Here is an 18,773-nt window from a genome sequence, read left to right on the forward strand (position 1 = left end):
CGCTATGATCGTGTTCTGGCAGAGCATCTGGAAAGTTCGACTGTCTTCACAGGCATGTCAAAAACAATCCAGAATGATCTAATATCCGCTATAGCTGGTTCAATTAATTCAGAAATCCAAAAGCAACTTAACACGGCACCCTTCTTCTCGTGGCAAATCGACGAGACCACAGACATAAGCTGTCATTCACAACTGTCTGTCATCTTGCGCTATGTCGATAATCAAGGTACAATTCAGGAACGCTTTCTAGGATTTTTTGATGTGTCCAGTGGTCGCAGTGCACAATCCTTGTTCGATTTCGTGCAGACTGAGTTGTCAGGTTTCAATTTCAAGGATAAACTTGTCGCTCAGACTTACGATGGTGCCGCGGTCATGGCCTCGGACTTGAATGGCCTTCAGGCTAAAGTGAGAGAATTGGCTCCCTGTGCAACGTTTGTCCACTGCTATGCACATCGCTTAAACCTAGTTTTAAGTCAGGGTGTTAAGACCATTCCCCAAGCAAAATACTTCTTTGCTCACTTGGGTGGCTTCACGTCTTTTTTCTCCAAGTCCAGCAAGAGGGTTTCTTTACTCGAGGAGTTCAGTTGCGCCCGCATTCCCCGGAGCGCTCCCACTCGCTGGAACTTTTCCTCTAGGGTCGTGAACACGGTTGCTTCAAATTATGACGAACTACTTCAGATTTTCGAGAACATTACTGAGCGCCCAATGATGGATGATGAGACAATACGTTTAGCTGATGGTTTGAGGTCGAAAATGCAAGAGTTTGAATTTGCGTTTTTACTCTTCACTTTTGAGCAGTTGTTTTCGCACACTGACGTGGTGTTTGACATCTTGCAGCACAAATCCATGGATGTCGCCTTTTGCAAACGGCGAATAGAGAATCTCCTGCAAATATTGGATGAGCTAAAAGTACAGAGCGCCTTTGACAAAATCTACGCCAGGGCTGCCTCTCTAACAGAAGACCCTGACTTGTCTCACAGGGTCAAAAGAAGGCTGCTTAATCCCCGTCAGTCCTACAGAGCACTTTATGATTCCATCCACGACAACTTGCGCACTCAAATAACTCAGCGCTTTCAACACCTCGACCGCTTGCGCTTCATGGAGCTTTTGGATGCGGCGAAATTCGACTCGTTCAAAATATCATTTCCTACGCAGCTACTGTCAAATTTGATGGAGACATATGGCCACCTTTTTGATCAAGAAAAGCTGAGAATCGAACTGCAGCATTTTTATCACAATGCAGAAATAAATTCATCAAGAAAACTTTGCGATGCCCTTGGCTTCATGAAGTCCAGCGGTCTTGATGGGGCGATGCCACAGTTGTACAGGCTCATGTCCCTGATTGGAACAATTGGCGCAACCTCTGCAGGGGTTGAAAGGAGTTTTTCGTGCCTCAAGAGAATTAAAACGTACACACGCAACGCAATGGGGCAGGAGAGATTAAAACATCTGGCCATTATTTCAATTGAAAAAAAGATTCTCAAGACACTCCAAAAAGATCCAGCGTGGTACGATCAGGTCACAGATAGATTTGCAAATCAGACAGCACGGAGAATTGACTTGATATATAAATAGGGAGCCTCAATCAGTTGGCCTGAATCATTCCTTAACATCAATGTTTGTCTTAAACACGGCTATATCCCATGTAAATAGTTGTGAAATAATGTTATTGTTGTTCTTTTACTTGTTGACTGTTGCCAGTTGTTTGACACCGTGGAAAGGATGTTAATGAATTATTCAGGAAAAACTATTATCAACTCAACCTGTGCGTGTAACTATAGCCGGTCCAGCAGGTGCGGTCGCATTGGGGCCCGTGACCTTCAACCAAGCATTCCTTCCTCCCTCACTTTTACAAAAGCCAGCCGCCACTGATATATATATATATATATATATATATATATATATATATATATATATATATATATATACACACACACACACACACACACACATATGTGACCCCTCACCGAATCCAGGGACACATGTCGGCCGAAACGAATCCGAGATAATCGCAAAAGAAGCATTTTTTTTTCGAAATTTGTGATTTTTGTTTTTTTCCATCATGTGCAAGTTGAGATCTTGAAGAATGCAATCAGTATTTCAGATAATAGATTGTTTTGTTGGAAAAGCATACATTTTTTGTTGCAAACTGTCTCGTTTTTGTCAGGATTGTAGCCTGCTGGGGGGTGTGGGTAAATTACCATATGGGCCATTCACATGATGATTTAAGTCTTCTGTTTGTTTTTTTCCGCGAATCAGCTGTATGATCCGAGTTGAGCGCATGGCTACTTAACTGCATACAGGCGTGTGATTTCACTATGGAATGAGTTACTAAACAGAGCGCAGAGGAGCCCCGCGAAGCAAACACTCGGTATTTACATCGGAGATCACCATTTCTAGCAAAAAAAACGCAACCTCGTTTTCCAGATTGAATGGAATACTTGAATGATTGGATGATACACGGACCGTTCTAGGACTACATTCCATCGGAGGCATTGATGTGTGCAAGGCGCCGTTTCTCTTTCTGATGGGGTGAGTTTATTAATCTAAGGCTGTGTGATTATTTTTGCATGTAACGGAGAGTGTTGTGGTTTGGTTAAGCCTAGGTCACAACCGGACGTACGATTTTTTGGCCGTGTGATTTTTGGCGTTTCCCAAATCGCTGCGTTTTTTTTTTGTTCACGGAGAAAGACGCGCGTTGGCCGTAAGTTTGTCTTGCAACCTGAAAAAAACGTAAGCGCCCGTAGAGTTTGTTTGACATGACAAAGAATCTCTGCCGCCGGTCTGCGGCTTGAAAATCAGCACGTCACACGCGCGCTCTCGTGCGTTTCATGCGCGCTCTCCATGTGTTTCTTGCGTTTTTTGCATGTAGGAGCACATACTGTACGGCTGGTTGTGACCGAGGCTTTACATGAAACTAGTGTTGTGTTAGTTGTGTCATCATCGTGCTATCTTTCTTTCTTACGGTGTGAGTAATTTTTCAACCACAAAATGTTAAAGTATACTTTAGGACTTATTTTTGTACTTCATAATTGTGGGGCATACTTTGCATGGAAGGAAAATTGACGTGGTGATTTGTTTACATGAAAGTAGTATCGTGCTAGCTCGTAGGGGGTAGGGCTTTCCTTAATGTCATGCAGATGAGCAGCATTATGTGCCCGCCCTGCACCCAGAGTAGCTGAGATGGAAAACTTTGAGGGCGATTTTCTCCCTTTCCTGTTTTAAGTAGTATACACTTTCAAAAGGCCACACATTCTTCAAATATTGTCAGATCTCCACATGGAAGGCATCATTGGAAAGCTTAGAAACTGTACTTTCTGAATCTGTCAATAACTCAAAATGCCCCCGGGCCGACATGTGTCCCTGGATTCTGTGATCTGCCACACACACACATATATATATATATATATATATATATATGCATTCCCACAGAAGTTACATAACCTTCAGATTAACAAAAGGGTCACAGAACTATCCAGAATGAAAATTCAGGAAGAAAGTGCTATGATTAAGTCTAGTTAAAAAGTATAGCAACATAATAAAATGGCTCAGGCGCTACACAGTCTTATTTTGTTGATTATTTTTCCATCATAACAGGTCTGAGAGCAGTGCAGCTGCTAAACACAGTTTCATATTTATATGCTTGTTTTTGCATCTCCAGTCTAGTTTTGATTAACATCATCAACTGTGAGCTACTGCTCACTTACATATCCCCCTCGCTCTCGCTTGTATCAGAATGCAAGCAATTGAAGGCATAGGACACTTATTATGAACGTTGAATTCAACAAATAATTAACTCTGAAACAAGTAAGTAAAGAGCAGCGTCTCTCCCCGGGTGTTTCAAACAGCATCCTGGTAAACTGCCATTTTGAAATAGCATTTTGCTTCTTGAAATAGCCTCAAAATCCACCCTGTGCGTTTCGTAAATACATTCAGTTGGTAAACAGGAAGTCGACATGGGACAGACCTGAAAACGGTCTAGAACCCCAAGCTGAAGCTCGGTACCAAATATCAAGTAGTTGTGATTTGTAGTTGCTGAGAAAAGTGTTACGAAAATTTTGTAAATCCACACTACGTGTTTCATAAATCCATTTAGTCGGTAAACAGGAAGTCGATGTGCGACAGACCTGAAAACGGTATGCATGGTATAGAACCCCAAGCTGCAGTTCGGTACCAAGTGGCTATGATTTGTGGTTGCTGAGGAAAAGGGCGTTTCGGACAGACAGAAACACGGATGGATGGATGGACAGACAGAGGTAAACCAGTATTCCTGCCCCCCCCTCGGAGTGGGGGTATAATAATAATTTTTTTTTTTTCGCGGTCCGGTTTCCATCAAATCCTGCACTCTGATTGGCTGGCGAACGGGTCCGTATCCTACGATACGGACCCCAGTTACAGACCTCTGGCGACTCGCTCGTTCACAACAACGAACATAGTAGCAATTTTTGTCAACATTTATTTTCGCATTTCTCAGGAGAATAGCATTAATTTTACAGCATGGACAGCGATAATGACAGTGTTCACAGCGAAAGCGAGTTTTACTACCCTGAGGAAGAAGAAATAAAAGAAACCATTTCAGGAGAAAGCTAAAACCTGCTCGGCGTTAGCAAGTTACAAAAACATGGCTGAATCCTGAATGACTCCTATTTGTATAAATAGGGGACTACATAGGTGGCAAAATGTAGTTTTTTTCCTGCCATGGAAGTGCACTTGTAAACCGAGGAGGAAGCAATTTGCATTACAGCCGTGAATGAGGATTCAAAATGGCGTCTCGGCTCGGTATTCCCTTTCGGGTGCTCTCGTTTTCTGTTAGAGTTTGGTAAAGAAAAAAATAATATTTACCAGCTTAAGGTCGGTCCGTATGGTGAAATACCGTGACCTCGGCCTTGAATACTGACCTCGGCCCAGAGGGCCTCGCTCAGTACTTTCAAGACCTCGGTCACTGTATTTCACCATACGGACCTCCCAGCTGGTCAATAACATATGTGTATTTTAAAAATTCACTTTGCACCACCAAAGATAATTCACACTTGACAAATTGACTGTTGGCTACAAATGTGTTTATTTTAGTGGTATGTAAGAGGCAATCTGACCAATGGACACTTTTCGTTTTGTTTCTTTTCAAACTAAAACCCAAACAGCTCCCTTTCACCTGAAAGTACCTGCTCTGATTTCAGGAACTATGGTTTAGGAACTTGACCTCAACCTGGTTCCTTTATTGAGAGGAAATGCAACTAAAATTTCCTGAAAATATTTTTCTGTGGAATGCAACTTGTCACACCAACTGTACAACTGCTGCTGTCTTTATTTCCCCTTTGTGCTCGTGTCTAATCAGGATGAATAATAATTATGGACAGTTACAAAAAATTATTGCTTTATTAGTGCATCCATTGACCTTTAAAGCTGCCATAGTAATGGTTTTTCTAAATCCAGCAACAAGTTTCAACACGATTCCAATTATCAGCCACACACAAGGGAGCTCCTTTTTCAAGCCAAACCTGCTGGTGATGTTTTTGATAAGAAAGAGCACAGTAACTGATTCGCTGATTGACGTAGATGGATTCTCACCTTACAGCTGTCGAATACCACCATGCAGTGAGGGTCTTTGCTGCTGGGAGATGATGTAGACGGGTCCACCTCGGGAGCCACAATGATGGGTTCGGCCTGATCCCAGAATGAGTACTGACAAAAGACAAAGTTGGACAGGTACTGGGGCAGGCCTGTAGCCTGCAAGATCTTAATCTGTTAGAGAAACAGAAAGAGAGAGGAAAAGAGATCAGCGAGAGTAAAAAAGGTAAACAAACAAAATACATGGATATGTAGAGAATATATAAAGTCGCTCAGGTAATCAGCAGTGTAACATCTTTAACACGTGCCCAGTCGCCTGGATTGCCTACTCAGACATTGTGTAAACGTTTTCATCGTCCAAACTGAACTAGGATTAAAACTTTAGCTAATTCTGGTCGTTTATGTTGATTATGTTGATGAACACTCAGTCATAAACGATAAAGGACGTTCACTGGAGAGTTTATGATTTACACTTAGCCACACCCACAAAAATGCAAAGTGCCCAGAAAGCTGAAAACCACAAAATAGTGACTAAAAGGTAAAAGAAAGCCATGAAGTGTGGCGTATGCTAAATCTTCAAGTAATGCAGTCCAGCCATTTCAGCAGATCAGCTATTATACCCCTCATCAAAAGATTCCCCGTGCAGGAATTGGCCAAGGATGGCTCACTTCACAAAACAGTTCCACCATTGATGAGCAATGTATCTCATGACAATGAATACGGTGTGAGTCAGTCATGGTATATCTTGGATATACCATGAACTGACGTCACAATTTCAAGCTATACAGCCGACTCGAGTCACAGCTGTAGCTCCACGAGCATTTCTATGCATCGTGATCATGCCTAGTGAGGCAGGTGATAGCATGGTATATTGGTCGAAGGTCGCTCGGACATAAACATGGCTGCCTCCAGTGTTGTTTTTCCCCCCAGATTTATTTCTAATTCTTTGTAGTTAACACTTAGTTTGGAACTTTTTTGATGAGGAATATAAATCAAATATACCATGCACTGAGAGGCACCGGTAATTATGGATTCTCTGAGGTGACTGGCACAGTAGGATTTTCTGAGGGGCGCAGCCCCTTGGATATATTAAATTACCATGGGCACACAAATGTTTCATCCTGTTACAGGGCACCATTACTTTTGTCTTAATTGCATGTCTAGTCTTATTTGTTTGGGATTGTTTTATTTACAATAAATCAGTAATAAACTAAGACACTACCTTTGCAGTCATGAATATGAAATAAAACGCCCATTAATTGAAATAAATATGCGATTTTAACGAGAGTAATCCATAAATAAAATTTCAGGAAATCATTACTAATTATATGATTTGAAGTCAGTCAGTGGAGGATGACATTAGTGAGTCTCTGTATATGTAAATTTACACAAAGTCAGGAGTGAGTGTAGGACACAAACATTTTCTGAAACTAATTGGATTTTCATTAATATCTCATTGCTTGTGTAAATCTATCTATGGACAATTTACAAATAAATCCATTTGTATCCTGCCAGGGGCAAAGACAGGTATTTAATTTGGGCACCATGGCAAGAGTAGCGAGCCAAACATTTTATTTTATTTTTTTACTATTTTCGCGCGTAGCGTGCTTAAAATTTTTGACATATCATTTTTAGTCATTTTTTTAACCAATTATAAATATATCGAGCAATAAAACTAATAGAAATTACATAATCATGTGCAAGTATAAAGTAGTGCTGTATCTAAAAAGTCAAAAGTTTTCTCCAACATTCTGAATAAATAAAAAAGATAAAAATAGTTCGTGAATTTTTTATATGCATGAAAAATGGGAAACAATATGTAATATCAATCTATTTGCACAAGAGTATGGGCAGCAGAGAACTTTAAAATCTCAAACAGTGAAACAATAATGATCTAGAACAATCAAAATATCAAAAATATGGCATATATGTATCTGTCTAAATTAAGCTATTGATACATATCGAATGTCAATTCAACAATATATCAATTAAAATAAAACAAGATATCAATATATAATATAACCATATAAAATAGTTTGTAGTATGTCTTTACATATATTAATAATAGGTCCAGTAGTACAATTAGTATAACAGTCATTCAACAACACAAAAGTTATTACTCTTAGAATGATCACAGACCGACAGCCATGTGTTATCATGAATCATTGAGAATTTCACAACATAAACAAAGGAAGTATATTTTACGACATTCAGACGTCAGAGACTCAGACGCGGTTTACGGTAATCGCTAGACGCATTTCATGTTATGAAGTGACTGAACAACAAATTGAAATATATATGCCAAAAAATGACATTTAACAATAATTTAAAAATATTTTGGGTTCTCCACCCTTATGAAACAGGATTTTTTCTAATTTGGGCGATTTTCGTATGTTCTATTTTGGGCCTTTTGACAAGCCCGTAATTTGGGCGCAGTTATACATGGATTAAAGCAAAAAAAATTATTTGACTGAAAATGTGTGTGTGTGTGTGTGTGTGTGTGTGTGTGTGTGTGTGTTATGGGTGGATTTCGATGAAATTCTACGGGGGGGGGGGGGGGGGGGGGGATTATGGGTAGATTTCGATGAAATTCTGAGAATGGTTAACTTAGAACTGATAACTTTATCAATTAATTAATGGATTAATATATTCAATTTATTGCACTCTCTTCCCATTGCTTCCGTATATTATTTTTTGTGGCAAACCACACAAATGCAAGCGCCTGGAATGTTTAGTTTTTTGCACCATGAACTAAATGGCTTTCCGTTTTCACCTATTTCGTACAGCCAAGCCCACCTCCACTTGTTTTTTACACCTTTATCGATGGCAGACACATCGGTGCCTTCTTTCATGTAAGGCGCATCCATGCTGCCGAAACCGAAAGCAGAATGACATGCTCCTCTATGCTCGACGTCAATATAGAAAAAAGCTTGGATCTTCGCTTAAATTAAAATTATAATTTGACCTTACTTTGTGTTGAATACGACTTCAAAAACAATTCAAGATTTTAAGAGAAATATTGTGGCCAACACGAGTGTTAAGTTACCTAAAAGATCGTGTGAAGTTGGCTGCTATCTACTTTGCGTTCGTTCTCATTTTCCTCCATCATTTCATAGGCCAGAAACAGATGTTTTGACGTAATTTAATTTAGTAGGCTATGATTATTATTTAACCGTAGTCTTCTAGACATTTTGACTGTTTGGGGCATTGAACGCTGGTGTACGATTTTCAGGGAATAAAGTTTAGCGCATGTCGGAACATCATTGCGCTCGCAGCCTCCAACTCCTCAAACCTCCTTTAAATTGTGATATAACGTAGGCTATAAGGCACGGTTCTAACATACCTTACACATTGGCCTAACGAAAATAATAATTGTTGGGGCGTCTGCTGATTTGTTAGCTATAAATTTAGGTCTAATTACTTCTGACAGTCTGCAAGCATTGCACCGTCGGGTCTTCAAGTCTGGCTGAAGCAGAGGAGCGGGCTTTCCGGGGTTTATTTTTTAACATGCTCTATTTATAGGTTTGAACTAAGTCATTTTGGCAAGATTTAATTTAATACAAAACAGAAATGGTCAGACACAAGCACACGGGAATGTATTTTGCCAATTTTGACAGCGCATGTTTTTTTTAATGCCGCACCGTAGACAGCGAATGTTTAAACATGATCGAACATAGGAAATGAATGACACAAAGCATGGCTCAAAAACAAAAAAGTTAAATAAACCCTGCTGATAGTTGGTGGTGTTGCAACACATCAGTGTTCAGGGTTTCCCCAGGTTTGACCACCATAAATTTAAGACTTTAAGACCTTTTTAAGACCACTTAAATGAGAATTAAGACCTACATCGCAGCCATTATGCGGTCGTAGAACACCAGATCAAATTCCCAATAATGACAAATGTTTAAAAGTAAAAATACTTTTATTCTACAAGTTATATACTTAAGTCATTATGTGCATTGCTTGTCAAATCTTCACATTCAAGACAAGCAAGACCGAATTTTGTTATGTAAGACATTTTGTTTTTTCCACAGGAGAATGTTGTAGCGACTTCCGAGTCTGGGAGCATAGCCTTAAAGAGTTCGCTTATGCCCTCATTCGAGCTGTACGAGTGGTGTTCCGTAATTGTTTTTAAAATCCAGAGCACCTCTGCCCGAAGTGTCGGGGTTCCACCGACACCCATCATGCCGCTGCTCGGCCCTTGTGTTGTTGCTAGCCTTGCCGATGATGTCTGGCTTGGCTGATGCTGCTGACGTTCGACAGCGGTGCTAGTGCCAACTCCAGGTGCATTCGCAGATTGAACCGTGCAGAACTGAGCGATGGGCTGGTGGAGGTGGAGGGCACATGCAATGTGCTTTGAGCTCTTCATGTGAGACTCCAAAGCGAAATGACCTATAGTGGACAACTTGAAGATCTTTCGACAAACACAGCATCTTGCTTCAATGTCGCTTCCAGGAACCTCCCTCACCCAATCACGATATCTTTCATCTGAAAGCCACTGCTGATTAAAACGACACTTCCCCATGCTGCGATTCGCCGAGTCTCCTCTCCACCACGAACTCCAACGATTGCACCGGCACGAAAATGTATCAATATTGTTTCTTTCTTTGCGCGTACTCCAAGAAATTCACTGATGTTACGCAAAACCCATATTTTCACATTGTATGAGTAAATTTAAGACCTTTGTTTAAAAAAATTAAGATTTGGGCAAAGCAATTTAAGACTTTTTAAGGCCTTAATTTTGGAATATTAAATTTAAGACTTTAAGACTTTTAAGACCCCGTGGCTACCATGGTGTTGTAACCCAATCTCTACCCAACCACCAGTCATTTTAATTCTCCTCGGATCAGCACCGACCTCACATTTGGCCTTGGGAGAGTTCAGTTGACGGAAATCCGTCACACGGCGGAAAACTTTAATCCATGTGTTATACAGTATGTAACTGGGGCTGTATTTTCCCTTGCCTGCTTACTGTAAATGTCCCCTAATCAGCTGAAACACTTCTGGTGTCTGAACTTTGCTACACTGGTTTTGTACGGAAGCTATGACACAAATCAGTCTCACATCAGAATGTTCCTTTAATGCCTACCATACAGACGAGCTTGCGCTCAAGAGGATCTCCCTCAGGGCTGCTGTCCCCGTCTTCCCCTCCAGCCATGCTGTCCTCTACACCTCCAGCAACACGCACAACCTCCACATGCAGCCGCCCTGCCACCTGAAACATGTACACACACGGCCAATGAATTCATCAATGTCATAAATATTGATAAGGTAATAATTCAGTTGTGCATCAGTGTTCTCTGTGTACTCGCACCTCTCCTTTCTGGTTAATGATCGGCACGGCGTATTGCAGCTTCACATCATAAAACAGGCAGGACAGGAAGACATTAGCCACGCCAATCAGACTGTGATTGACTTGCTCGTCAAAGAAAGGGTCTGCCCTTTTAAAGTATGAATGCATCACCTGTGAGGTATAGGACAGAACAATAATTATAATGATGTCACTGAGATACCGATGAGATGCGTTTTGGGTGTTGTAAAAGGACTTACGGGATTATCCTCGTCATAGTCCTTCCACTCCTGATAGAGCTCCCTCATGTCCACCAGTCTGTTCTCCATTTTCTCCAGAGCCCAGATCTGCTTGCCTTTACCTTTCCGTCTCACCTGGATGGCAGGCTCACTCAGCACAGCGTCACGCTACGAGGACACAAACGGAGGTGGTGTAGTACAGCATGGTATACTGTGTGCATTCATATTATGAAATATACGGTATGTAGAGTTCTGTGAAAATGTGAGGATGAAGTGAGGTAGGGCTGTACAGGGTTCTCCACTTTTCAAAAACAGAAGGTGGTGGCGGGGGTTCGGGGGCCGCGGGTCCAGGGGGACAAAGCTCCCCTGAAGCTGATGGACTTTGGGCTTTTTTTGACAGTGAAACCAGCCAATAAATTGATAGGAAATGCTAAATCATTGTTAAAATCATTTTACAAAAAATTAAAACGCACTTACTGTACATATCTTTATTGTCAATGTGAGACTCATTTGACATTTCAGTTGAGACCGATGCGCCGGTTACGCATCCCTGAATTAATTATATTTTTTTCTGTGTATGAAAAATAAATGAACTTCCATGCAGAAAGAAAATACCAATTACAATAAATGCATACTTTTTTTTTACAATACACATGATGTTAATTGGGTGAAACCACTCCAATCCATGCACGAGCTGGTGTGCGTGTACGAGACTGGCCCTACAAAGCCACCCCGGCCTCTGTAGTTCGGGTCCTTTGGCCCAGGAACCCGGAAGTCCTGCAGTAAACAACCACAGTGAAGCAACGGGAAACTGCAGCTCTCGCCTACACAATCACAGATACGTAAAATAAAAGACCTGAACTTACAGTGGTGCTTGAAAGTTTGTGAACCCTTTAGAATTTTCTATATGTCTGCATATATTAAACATCATCAGATTTTCACACAAGTCCTAAAAGTAGATAAAGAGAACCCAGTTAAACAAATGAGACAAAAATATTATACTTGGTCATTTATTTATTGAGGAAAATGATCCAATATTACATATCTGTGAGTGGCAAAAGTATGTGAACCTCTAGGATTAGCAGTTAATTTGAAGGTGAAATTAGAGTCAGGTGTTTTCAATCAATGGGATGACAATCAGGTGTGAGTGGGCACCCTGTTTTATTTAAAGAACAGGGATCGATCAAAGTCTGATCTTTACAACACGTTTGTGGAAGTGTATCATGGTACGAACAAAGGAGATTTCTGAGGACCTCAGAAAAAAGCGTTGTTGATGCTCATCAGGCTGGAAAAGGTTACAAAACCATCTCTAAAGAGTTTCGACTCCACCAATCCACAGTCAGACAGATTGTGTACCAATGGAGGAAATTCAAGACCATTGTTACCCTCCCCAGGAGTGGTCGACCAACAAAGATCACTCCAAGAGCAAGGCATGTAAGAGTCGGCAAGGTCACAAAAGACCCCAAGGTAACTTCTAAGCAACTGAAGGCCTCTCTCACATTGGCTAATGTTAATGTTCATGAGTCCACCCTCAGGAGAACACTGAACAACAATGGTGTGCATGGCAGGGTTGCAAGGAGAAAGCCACTGCGCTCCAAAAAGAACATTGCTGCTCGTCTGCAGTTTACTAAAGATCACGTGGACAAGCCAGAAGGCTTTTGGAAAAATGTTTTGTGGACAGATGAGACCAAAATAGAACTTTTTGGTTGAAATGAGAAGCGTTATGTTTGAAGAAAGGAAAACACTGCATTCCAGCAGAAGAACCTTATCCCATCTGTGAAGCATGATGGTGGTAGTATCATGGTTTGGGCCTGTTTTGCTGCACCTGGGCCAGGACGGCTTGCCATCATTGATGGAACAATGAATTCTGAATTATACCAGCGAATTCTAAAGGAAAATGTCAGGACATCTGCCCATGAACTGAATCTCAAGAGAAGGTGGGTCATGCAGCAAGACAATGACCCTAAGCACACAAGTCGTTCTACCAAAGAATGGTTAAAGAAGAATAAAATTAATGTTTTGGAATGGCCAAGTCAAAGTCCTGACCTTAATCCAATCAAAATGTTGTGGAAGGACCTGAAGCGAGCAGTTCATGTGAGGAAACCCACCAACATCCCAGAGTTGAAGCTGTTCTGTACGGAGGAACGGGCTAAAATTCCTCCAAGCCGGTGTGCAGGACTGATCAACGGTTACTGGAAATGTTTAGTTGCAGTTATTGCTGCACAAGGGGGTCACACCAGATACTGAAAGCAAAAGTTCACATACTTTTGCCACTCACAGATATGTAATATTGGATCATTTTCCTCAATAAATAAATGACCAAGTATAATATTTTTGTCTCATTTGTTTAACTGGGTTCTCTTTATCTACTTTTAGGACTTGTGTGAAAATCTGATGATGTTTAAGGTCATATTTATGCAGAAATATAGAAAATTCTAAAGGGTTCACAAACTTTCAAGCACCACTGTAACTAAATGTGTGTGCGCGCTGTTATATGATTACTGTAACAGTGCATGGTCAGAAAAGACGATAGATAAGCATAACCGTTGCACAATAACACTACAAGCAACCTGCATGTGCACCCGAAAAGTTATTTAGCTGCTGGCTAGCTGCAGCTTCCAACGTTACTATGTGTCAGTATAGTGTAATGTGGTGCGGCGTAGTGTAACGCAGGGATAGACCTCAATCTGCAGAGCTCTGTGTCACAATCTGTATGCAGCCGGACGGATGTTTTTCTATTGCAATCGTGTGGCCACTTCAGGTAGCCCCATATGCATTCGTTTAACGGTCTTCTGCGTGTTAAATAGTTACAAAATTATAATAAAGTGAATACTTGACGATTTGTCTGGTGTATACTGATCAAGTTGTGCTTTTTTTTGGCCAAACGAAGGGTGGCAGGCCCAAATTATAACGTGGCGGTGCGCCATTTTAAAAGCGCCCGTGGAGAACACTGTTGTAGTACTTGAGATTGGTCTTGGTCTCAAGATCGTTTTTTTGAAGGTCTCGACCGCACTTTCACTCGGTCTCAAACATGGAGGACTTGGTATTTTATTTCAAGACTGGTCAAGACCACAACTTGGTTATATGCTAATATCATTACTGTGATTAGATGTAAAATTTCCTGCTGCAAATACACCCTCTTCACGCACCCTGGTCTGGTTCTGGTCTTAACTCCGTCTCGCCCTGCCTTTGTCTCAATGCATCAAAGTCTTGGTCCTGTCTCGCATGACCTGGTCTCAGTTTAGGTGGTCTTGACTACAAGACCAACGTGAGGATATTGTACTTGTACACCTTGACTTGAAGAAACCAGAAATATAATTCACCAAAATGACATGAAAACCGTCAGATCCAAAAAACAGTTAGCAAGAAACTTTGCTAACCAAGCGTGATTTACTCTCAGTGTTGGATGCCACAATAAAACTGATATAATTTTAATTAATTCAGTTTGTAATTAGATACCAGGCATCAAAGCGTCCACAATGCTCCTGCTCCGCAATCAGACTGGAATCCGAGTGTTTTTGAGGGGAGTGACCAGACTTTAAAATGCTAGAATGGGAAGAATCTAGGACGACAGAAGGGTTTCCCCAGGCTAACACACATGCAGGAAATGCTTTTTGACCTAAAAATGAATCCGCTCCTCAGTATAAAAAGTTTGCTTTTACATTTTTAACCTTTAATGTTTATAATGTTATTCCATCAGTCTCTGAGAGCATAACCAAGTATTCACACTCGCAAGGGATTAGCAGCTAATGTGGCTCCAAGTTCCACATTCCAAATGAATGGTGTGGCATGGCATGTCCAGCTGCTCATAAGAAATGTGTTACTTTTGTTTGCGTGCCACGAAATAGGAGTCAAATGCAGGAAGGAACTAAAGAAAAGAGCTGAAAAGGACATCAGACAACTCCAAGGTTCTTGCCCTTTCCTGAAGGGAAAAAAAAAATAAAAATAAAATAAATAAATAAATGCCTGACCTTTTCAAGAACTTTGTGGTGACATGGTTTTGTTAAGGTTGCGTCATAAAAAGGGAAATCAGGCCATCCTTAAAAAAAATCCGTTTCCTGTCCACCAGGTGAGCAAAAAAATTCAGTCGGGAGGGAGGGATTTTTTTTTTTTATATATGGATGGATAAGAAATCGCAATGCTGTGTTTGCTTTTTCTTTCAGTACTTTATTACAAAAGCAGACACATTTAATAAAATATGACAGTTTAATCAACTGAAACTTGTACAAAAACTTTAAGCTAGCATTTTAAATGCTGACTGCAACATTTGCAAAACTTTTACAAAGGTACTTAAAATGTCCGACACACGGACTTTTTGTAGTTCTAAATTGAGCGTTAGGCCTAGTTCGGATGAAATTACACTATTAAAATGATCACTGAATGATTTGTTTTTCTGAATCTTTACTATTTTGTTGTTCGCTAGAATACCATTTTGCGATTTCACACTTAAGCAAATGTTTGAAAACTCCGGATCTCCTTCCTTCATGGTGGCTGCCATTTTTTTTGTGCCGCGCGGCGCATGCGCAGAGCTGATTCGATTCTATATTCTGCACGGAATGCAGGGCTTTCCACAAGCGCCGGCTGCCGGCCATACAGCCGAGTCGACTACACAATTAAGTCCAGCCGGCTACTTTAATGACTTATTTTTGTAGTCCACAGGCTCTAAATATTAATTTTCGATTTTAATAAAATGTTTATCTAACGGACTGACAATAACGTCAAACTGAACCGCACTCATTTAAGTTGTGATTCGCGCTGTTTGTACCGATAATAACCACAAATTCCCTGCCGACTCGTTGATCAGGGGAGAGTAACTCATCCGCGGCCCCGACATGCGGTGTGCGCGCGTGCACTCGGTGGAGGCAGTAGTGTGTCGGGCCCGTCGGAGGGAACAGAAGCAGAGATAACGCTTATTTTGTCTCCGGTAAACCAATCTTCTCTCGTTCAATTACGTGCTGGCATCAAAAGACACCTTTGGTTGTAAATGAAACCAAACTGAGTGGTTGGAGTGTATTTTCATACACAAATGGAGAAATGTTGGCCGAGTGTGTAATTGTGTAGCCCCACTGCAGACCGTTGTCGTTGTTAATTCATAGCATGCTCAGCTGCGTGAATGTGTCCTGCACCGAAAATAAGAGATTTACAAGCCAGGAACGCCTCATGATGCAATACGCAAGAAAAGAAAGAAGATTTACTGCCATTTTACTTTGTATTTGAGTAAAGTGAATAAATAAATGGTCTGTGGAAAATACATTTAATCCTGGGAACTGCGTGCACAGGAGTTTATTTTGTGTTTACTCCCCCCGGCTGGCTACTTGTTTGTCATGGCTGGCTAGTATGAGCCTTAGTGGAAAGCCCTGGGAATGCGTAATGTCAAGTTCGATTTTAGATTTACGAACACGAAAAAAATGTCGAAAAACCGGCGTTAAAAAAAAAAATTTCAACCGCACAAACGGCATTCACCCGGCCGGTGGACCGGAAACAGAACATTTTTTAATAATGGCCTCATATGATGTGATTCAGTGTTACTGCAGAGAATAGACAAGCATGTTTGAATTGTTACCTTATCGACAACTACTTTCCGTAAAATGTGATCGCGACTCTAATATCACCCTTCTTATTCCCCGGAAGTCCGTAGGAAGTGGATCATCAGTCACTGTGATGCTTGCAATTGTGAGAGGAGGGATAATCCCTGCACACTCAGCATGGTTGAGGGGGGAAATTACCTTCCTGTTGGCGTTGAGGTTAGCAGCAGGAATCTGCAGAGTGACTCTGTACTCAGTTTTCTTGTCCAGTTCCTCAGCGATGAAGCTTGCCTCCTGCACCAGCAAGTTGGCTTTTACGATCTGTTCCCGAAGTTTCCGCAAACTCCGCGTCAGCACCGCCTCCCTGCAGCCGTCGATATTGACGGAATTGAAAAAAAAAAAAAAACACATGAGCATGGACTCCTCCTTCTCCATTCTCATTTAACTGAAGTGACTGATGTTAAATCATCATCATGAAGAAACCTAGAACATTCCTACAGCCCGGGTTACACACAACTTGTATGTTAATTATACGTACTATTCTAGAGACATGCTTCACTGTTTAACCAATCTCTATAGTCGAGTACTGAGTAATATTTAATGGCTTAATTATGAACGGACAAAAATCATACGTGGTTTAGAAATCAAAATTAGTGACGTGTCAAGATTTAAAGCCTAATTTTATAACTGTATTAAGATAGAGATTCCTAGTCTCATATCAGTAACCTCAAACAACTGAAAAAATGTCTGAATGAGTCTGGTTATTTAAAAAAAAAAAAAAGCATAATGATGCACTTCACCTTTCCTCACTCCACTGGCGCAGACGAGAAGACGACGAAGCCCCACCCAGGCTGAGTCTCTCCATGCTGCGGTAGTGCTGCTGGGTCTGCGTGCTCTGCCGTTCAGGGGTGAGCCGTCTGCGCAGCTGCTGCAGCTCCTGCTCGTACATCAGCCGCTGTCGCTCCAAGGCTGTTCGCTTCTCCTCCTCGTGCTGTCGCTCCAGACTCTGCAGCACAGCCTGCATGGGGTCTGAGAGAGAGAGAGAGAGAGAGAGAGAGAGAGAGAGAGAGAGAGAGAGAAAAAGAGAGAGCGCATCAGTCTCTAAACAAGACAGTTATTATGACTGATCATCTGACTCATTTTAAGGCAGAGATTGATATGCTTTGGCATAACCACAACAGGAAGGCTACTGTAACTCAATAGCCACTCTTTACAATTGTGGTGAGCAGAAAAGCATCTCAGAATGTGCAACACATGGGCTAGAACCTACACCACTATTTGAAGACCAGATCCAGTTAGCCAAAAAGAGGAATCTGAGGCTACGATGGACACAGGCTCACCGTAACCAGGCAACAGCTCGAGGTTTAAATCTTTTTCGGAAACTGCTCAGGCACACTGTTCATTTTTCTTTTTGGACGTACCGTTGCTCCCCAGTGCCTTCATCATGACCTCTGTCTGTGCGAACTCGTAGCTGAAGCTGACTTCGCTGGAAACTTCGCTGGCCGTATCTCCATCTGCATCCAGCTGTTCACTGCTGTTGCTGTTCTTCATGTTATCCCCCTCACCTTCCTCCTCCTCAGTCACAGGATGAGGACGCCGCTTCGGAAGGTTTATTCTGCAGGGTGCACAACCATGAAACTATGTACAACAGGAAATAAATAGCGACCAGACAAGGCCTTCGGAATGGTGAGGACTCTGACCTGAAGAAGTGGTTATTGCCCCACAGTATGCGGTCGCCATGGTGAAGCTGCTGTTGGCTTGTGACTGGAGAGCCGTTCACACACGTCCTGTGAGAACACATCAGCAGGTCAACATAACACCAGATACAAACTTACAGAGCTTGTTGACGTAAATCATTCAGGTTAGGCATACTGTCAACTTATTTGGAGTTAAAAGACAAATTTTGTCTGAAGGCTGAATTCTGCAATACCTGGAATTCTTGTATGGATTGAGGAAAACCGCTCCCTCAGGAGTGATGTTAATGATGCAGTGCTCGGCCTGGATGCCCATGCCACACAGCTGAATGTCCTGCGAGTCTGCCGAGCCCACCATTGTGTGTTCCTGCAAATAACAATCCCACATCAGCTACTGACTCACCACACAAACATGCATCAGCTACGAACTATTTTGGGTGACTTAAAGACTGTTTCC

General features: G+C 41.6%; 1 protein-coding gene across 4 annotated transcripts in view; it reads right to left on the reverse strand.

Annotated features, from left to right (window-relative positions):
- The window catches only part of kif13ba (kinesin family member 13Ba), a 124,264-nt gene that overhangs the window by 25,395 nt on the left and 80,096 nt on the right, over positions 1-18,773 (reverse strand). For all 4 annotated transcript variants that reach the window (XM_060933742.1, XM_060933741.1, XM_060933743.1 and 1 more), the window contains 9 exons: positions 18,553-18,683; positions 18,323-18,409; positions 18,044-18,237; positions 17,423-17,651; positions 16,824-16,986; positions 11,119-11,265; positions 10,883-11,032; positions 10,658-10,783; positions 5,569-5,742 (listed from right to left, as the gene is read on the reverse strand). In XM_060933742.1, coding sequence (XP_060789725.1) covers positions 5,569-5,742; positions 10,658-10,783; positions 10,883-11,032; positions 11,119-11,265; positions 16,824-16,986; positions 17,423-17,651; positions 18,044-18,237; positions 18,323-18,409; positions 18,553-18,683 — 1,401 coding nt within the window. The remainder of the gene's footprint in view (positions 1-5,568; positions 5,743-10,657; positions 10,784-10,882; positions 11,033-11,118; positions 11,266-16,823; positions 16,987-17,422; positions 17,652-18,043; positions 18,238-18,322; positions 18,410-18,552; positions 18,684-18,773) is intronic.

This window comes from Neoarius graeffei, chromosome 11 (genome assembly GCF_027579695.1).
Source record: "Neoarius graeffei isolate fNeoGra1 chromosome 11, fNeoGra1.pri, whole genome shotgun sequence".
NCBI classification, from domain to species: Eukaryota; Metazoa; Chordata; class Actinopteri; order Siluriformes; family Ariidae; genus Neoarius; species Neoarius graeffei.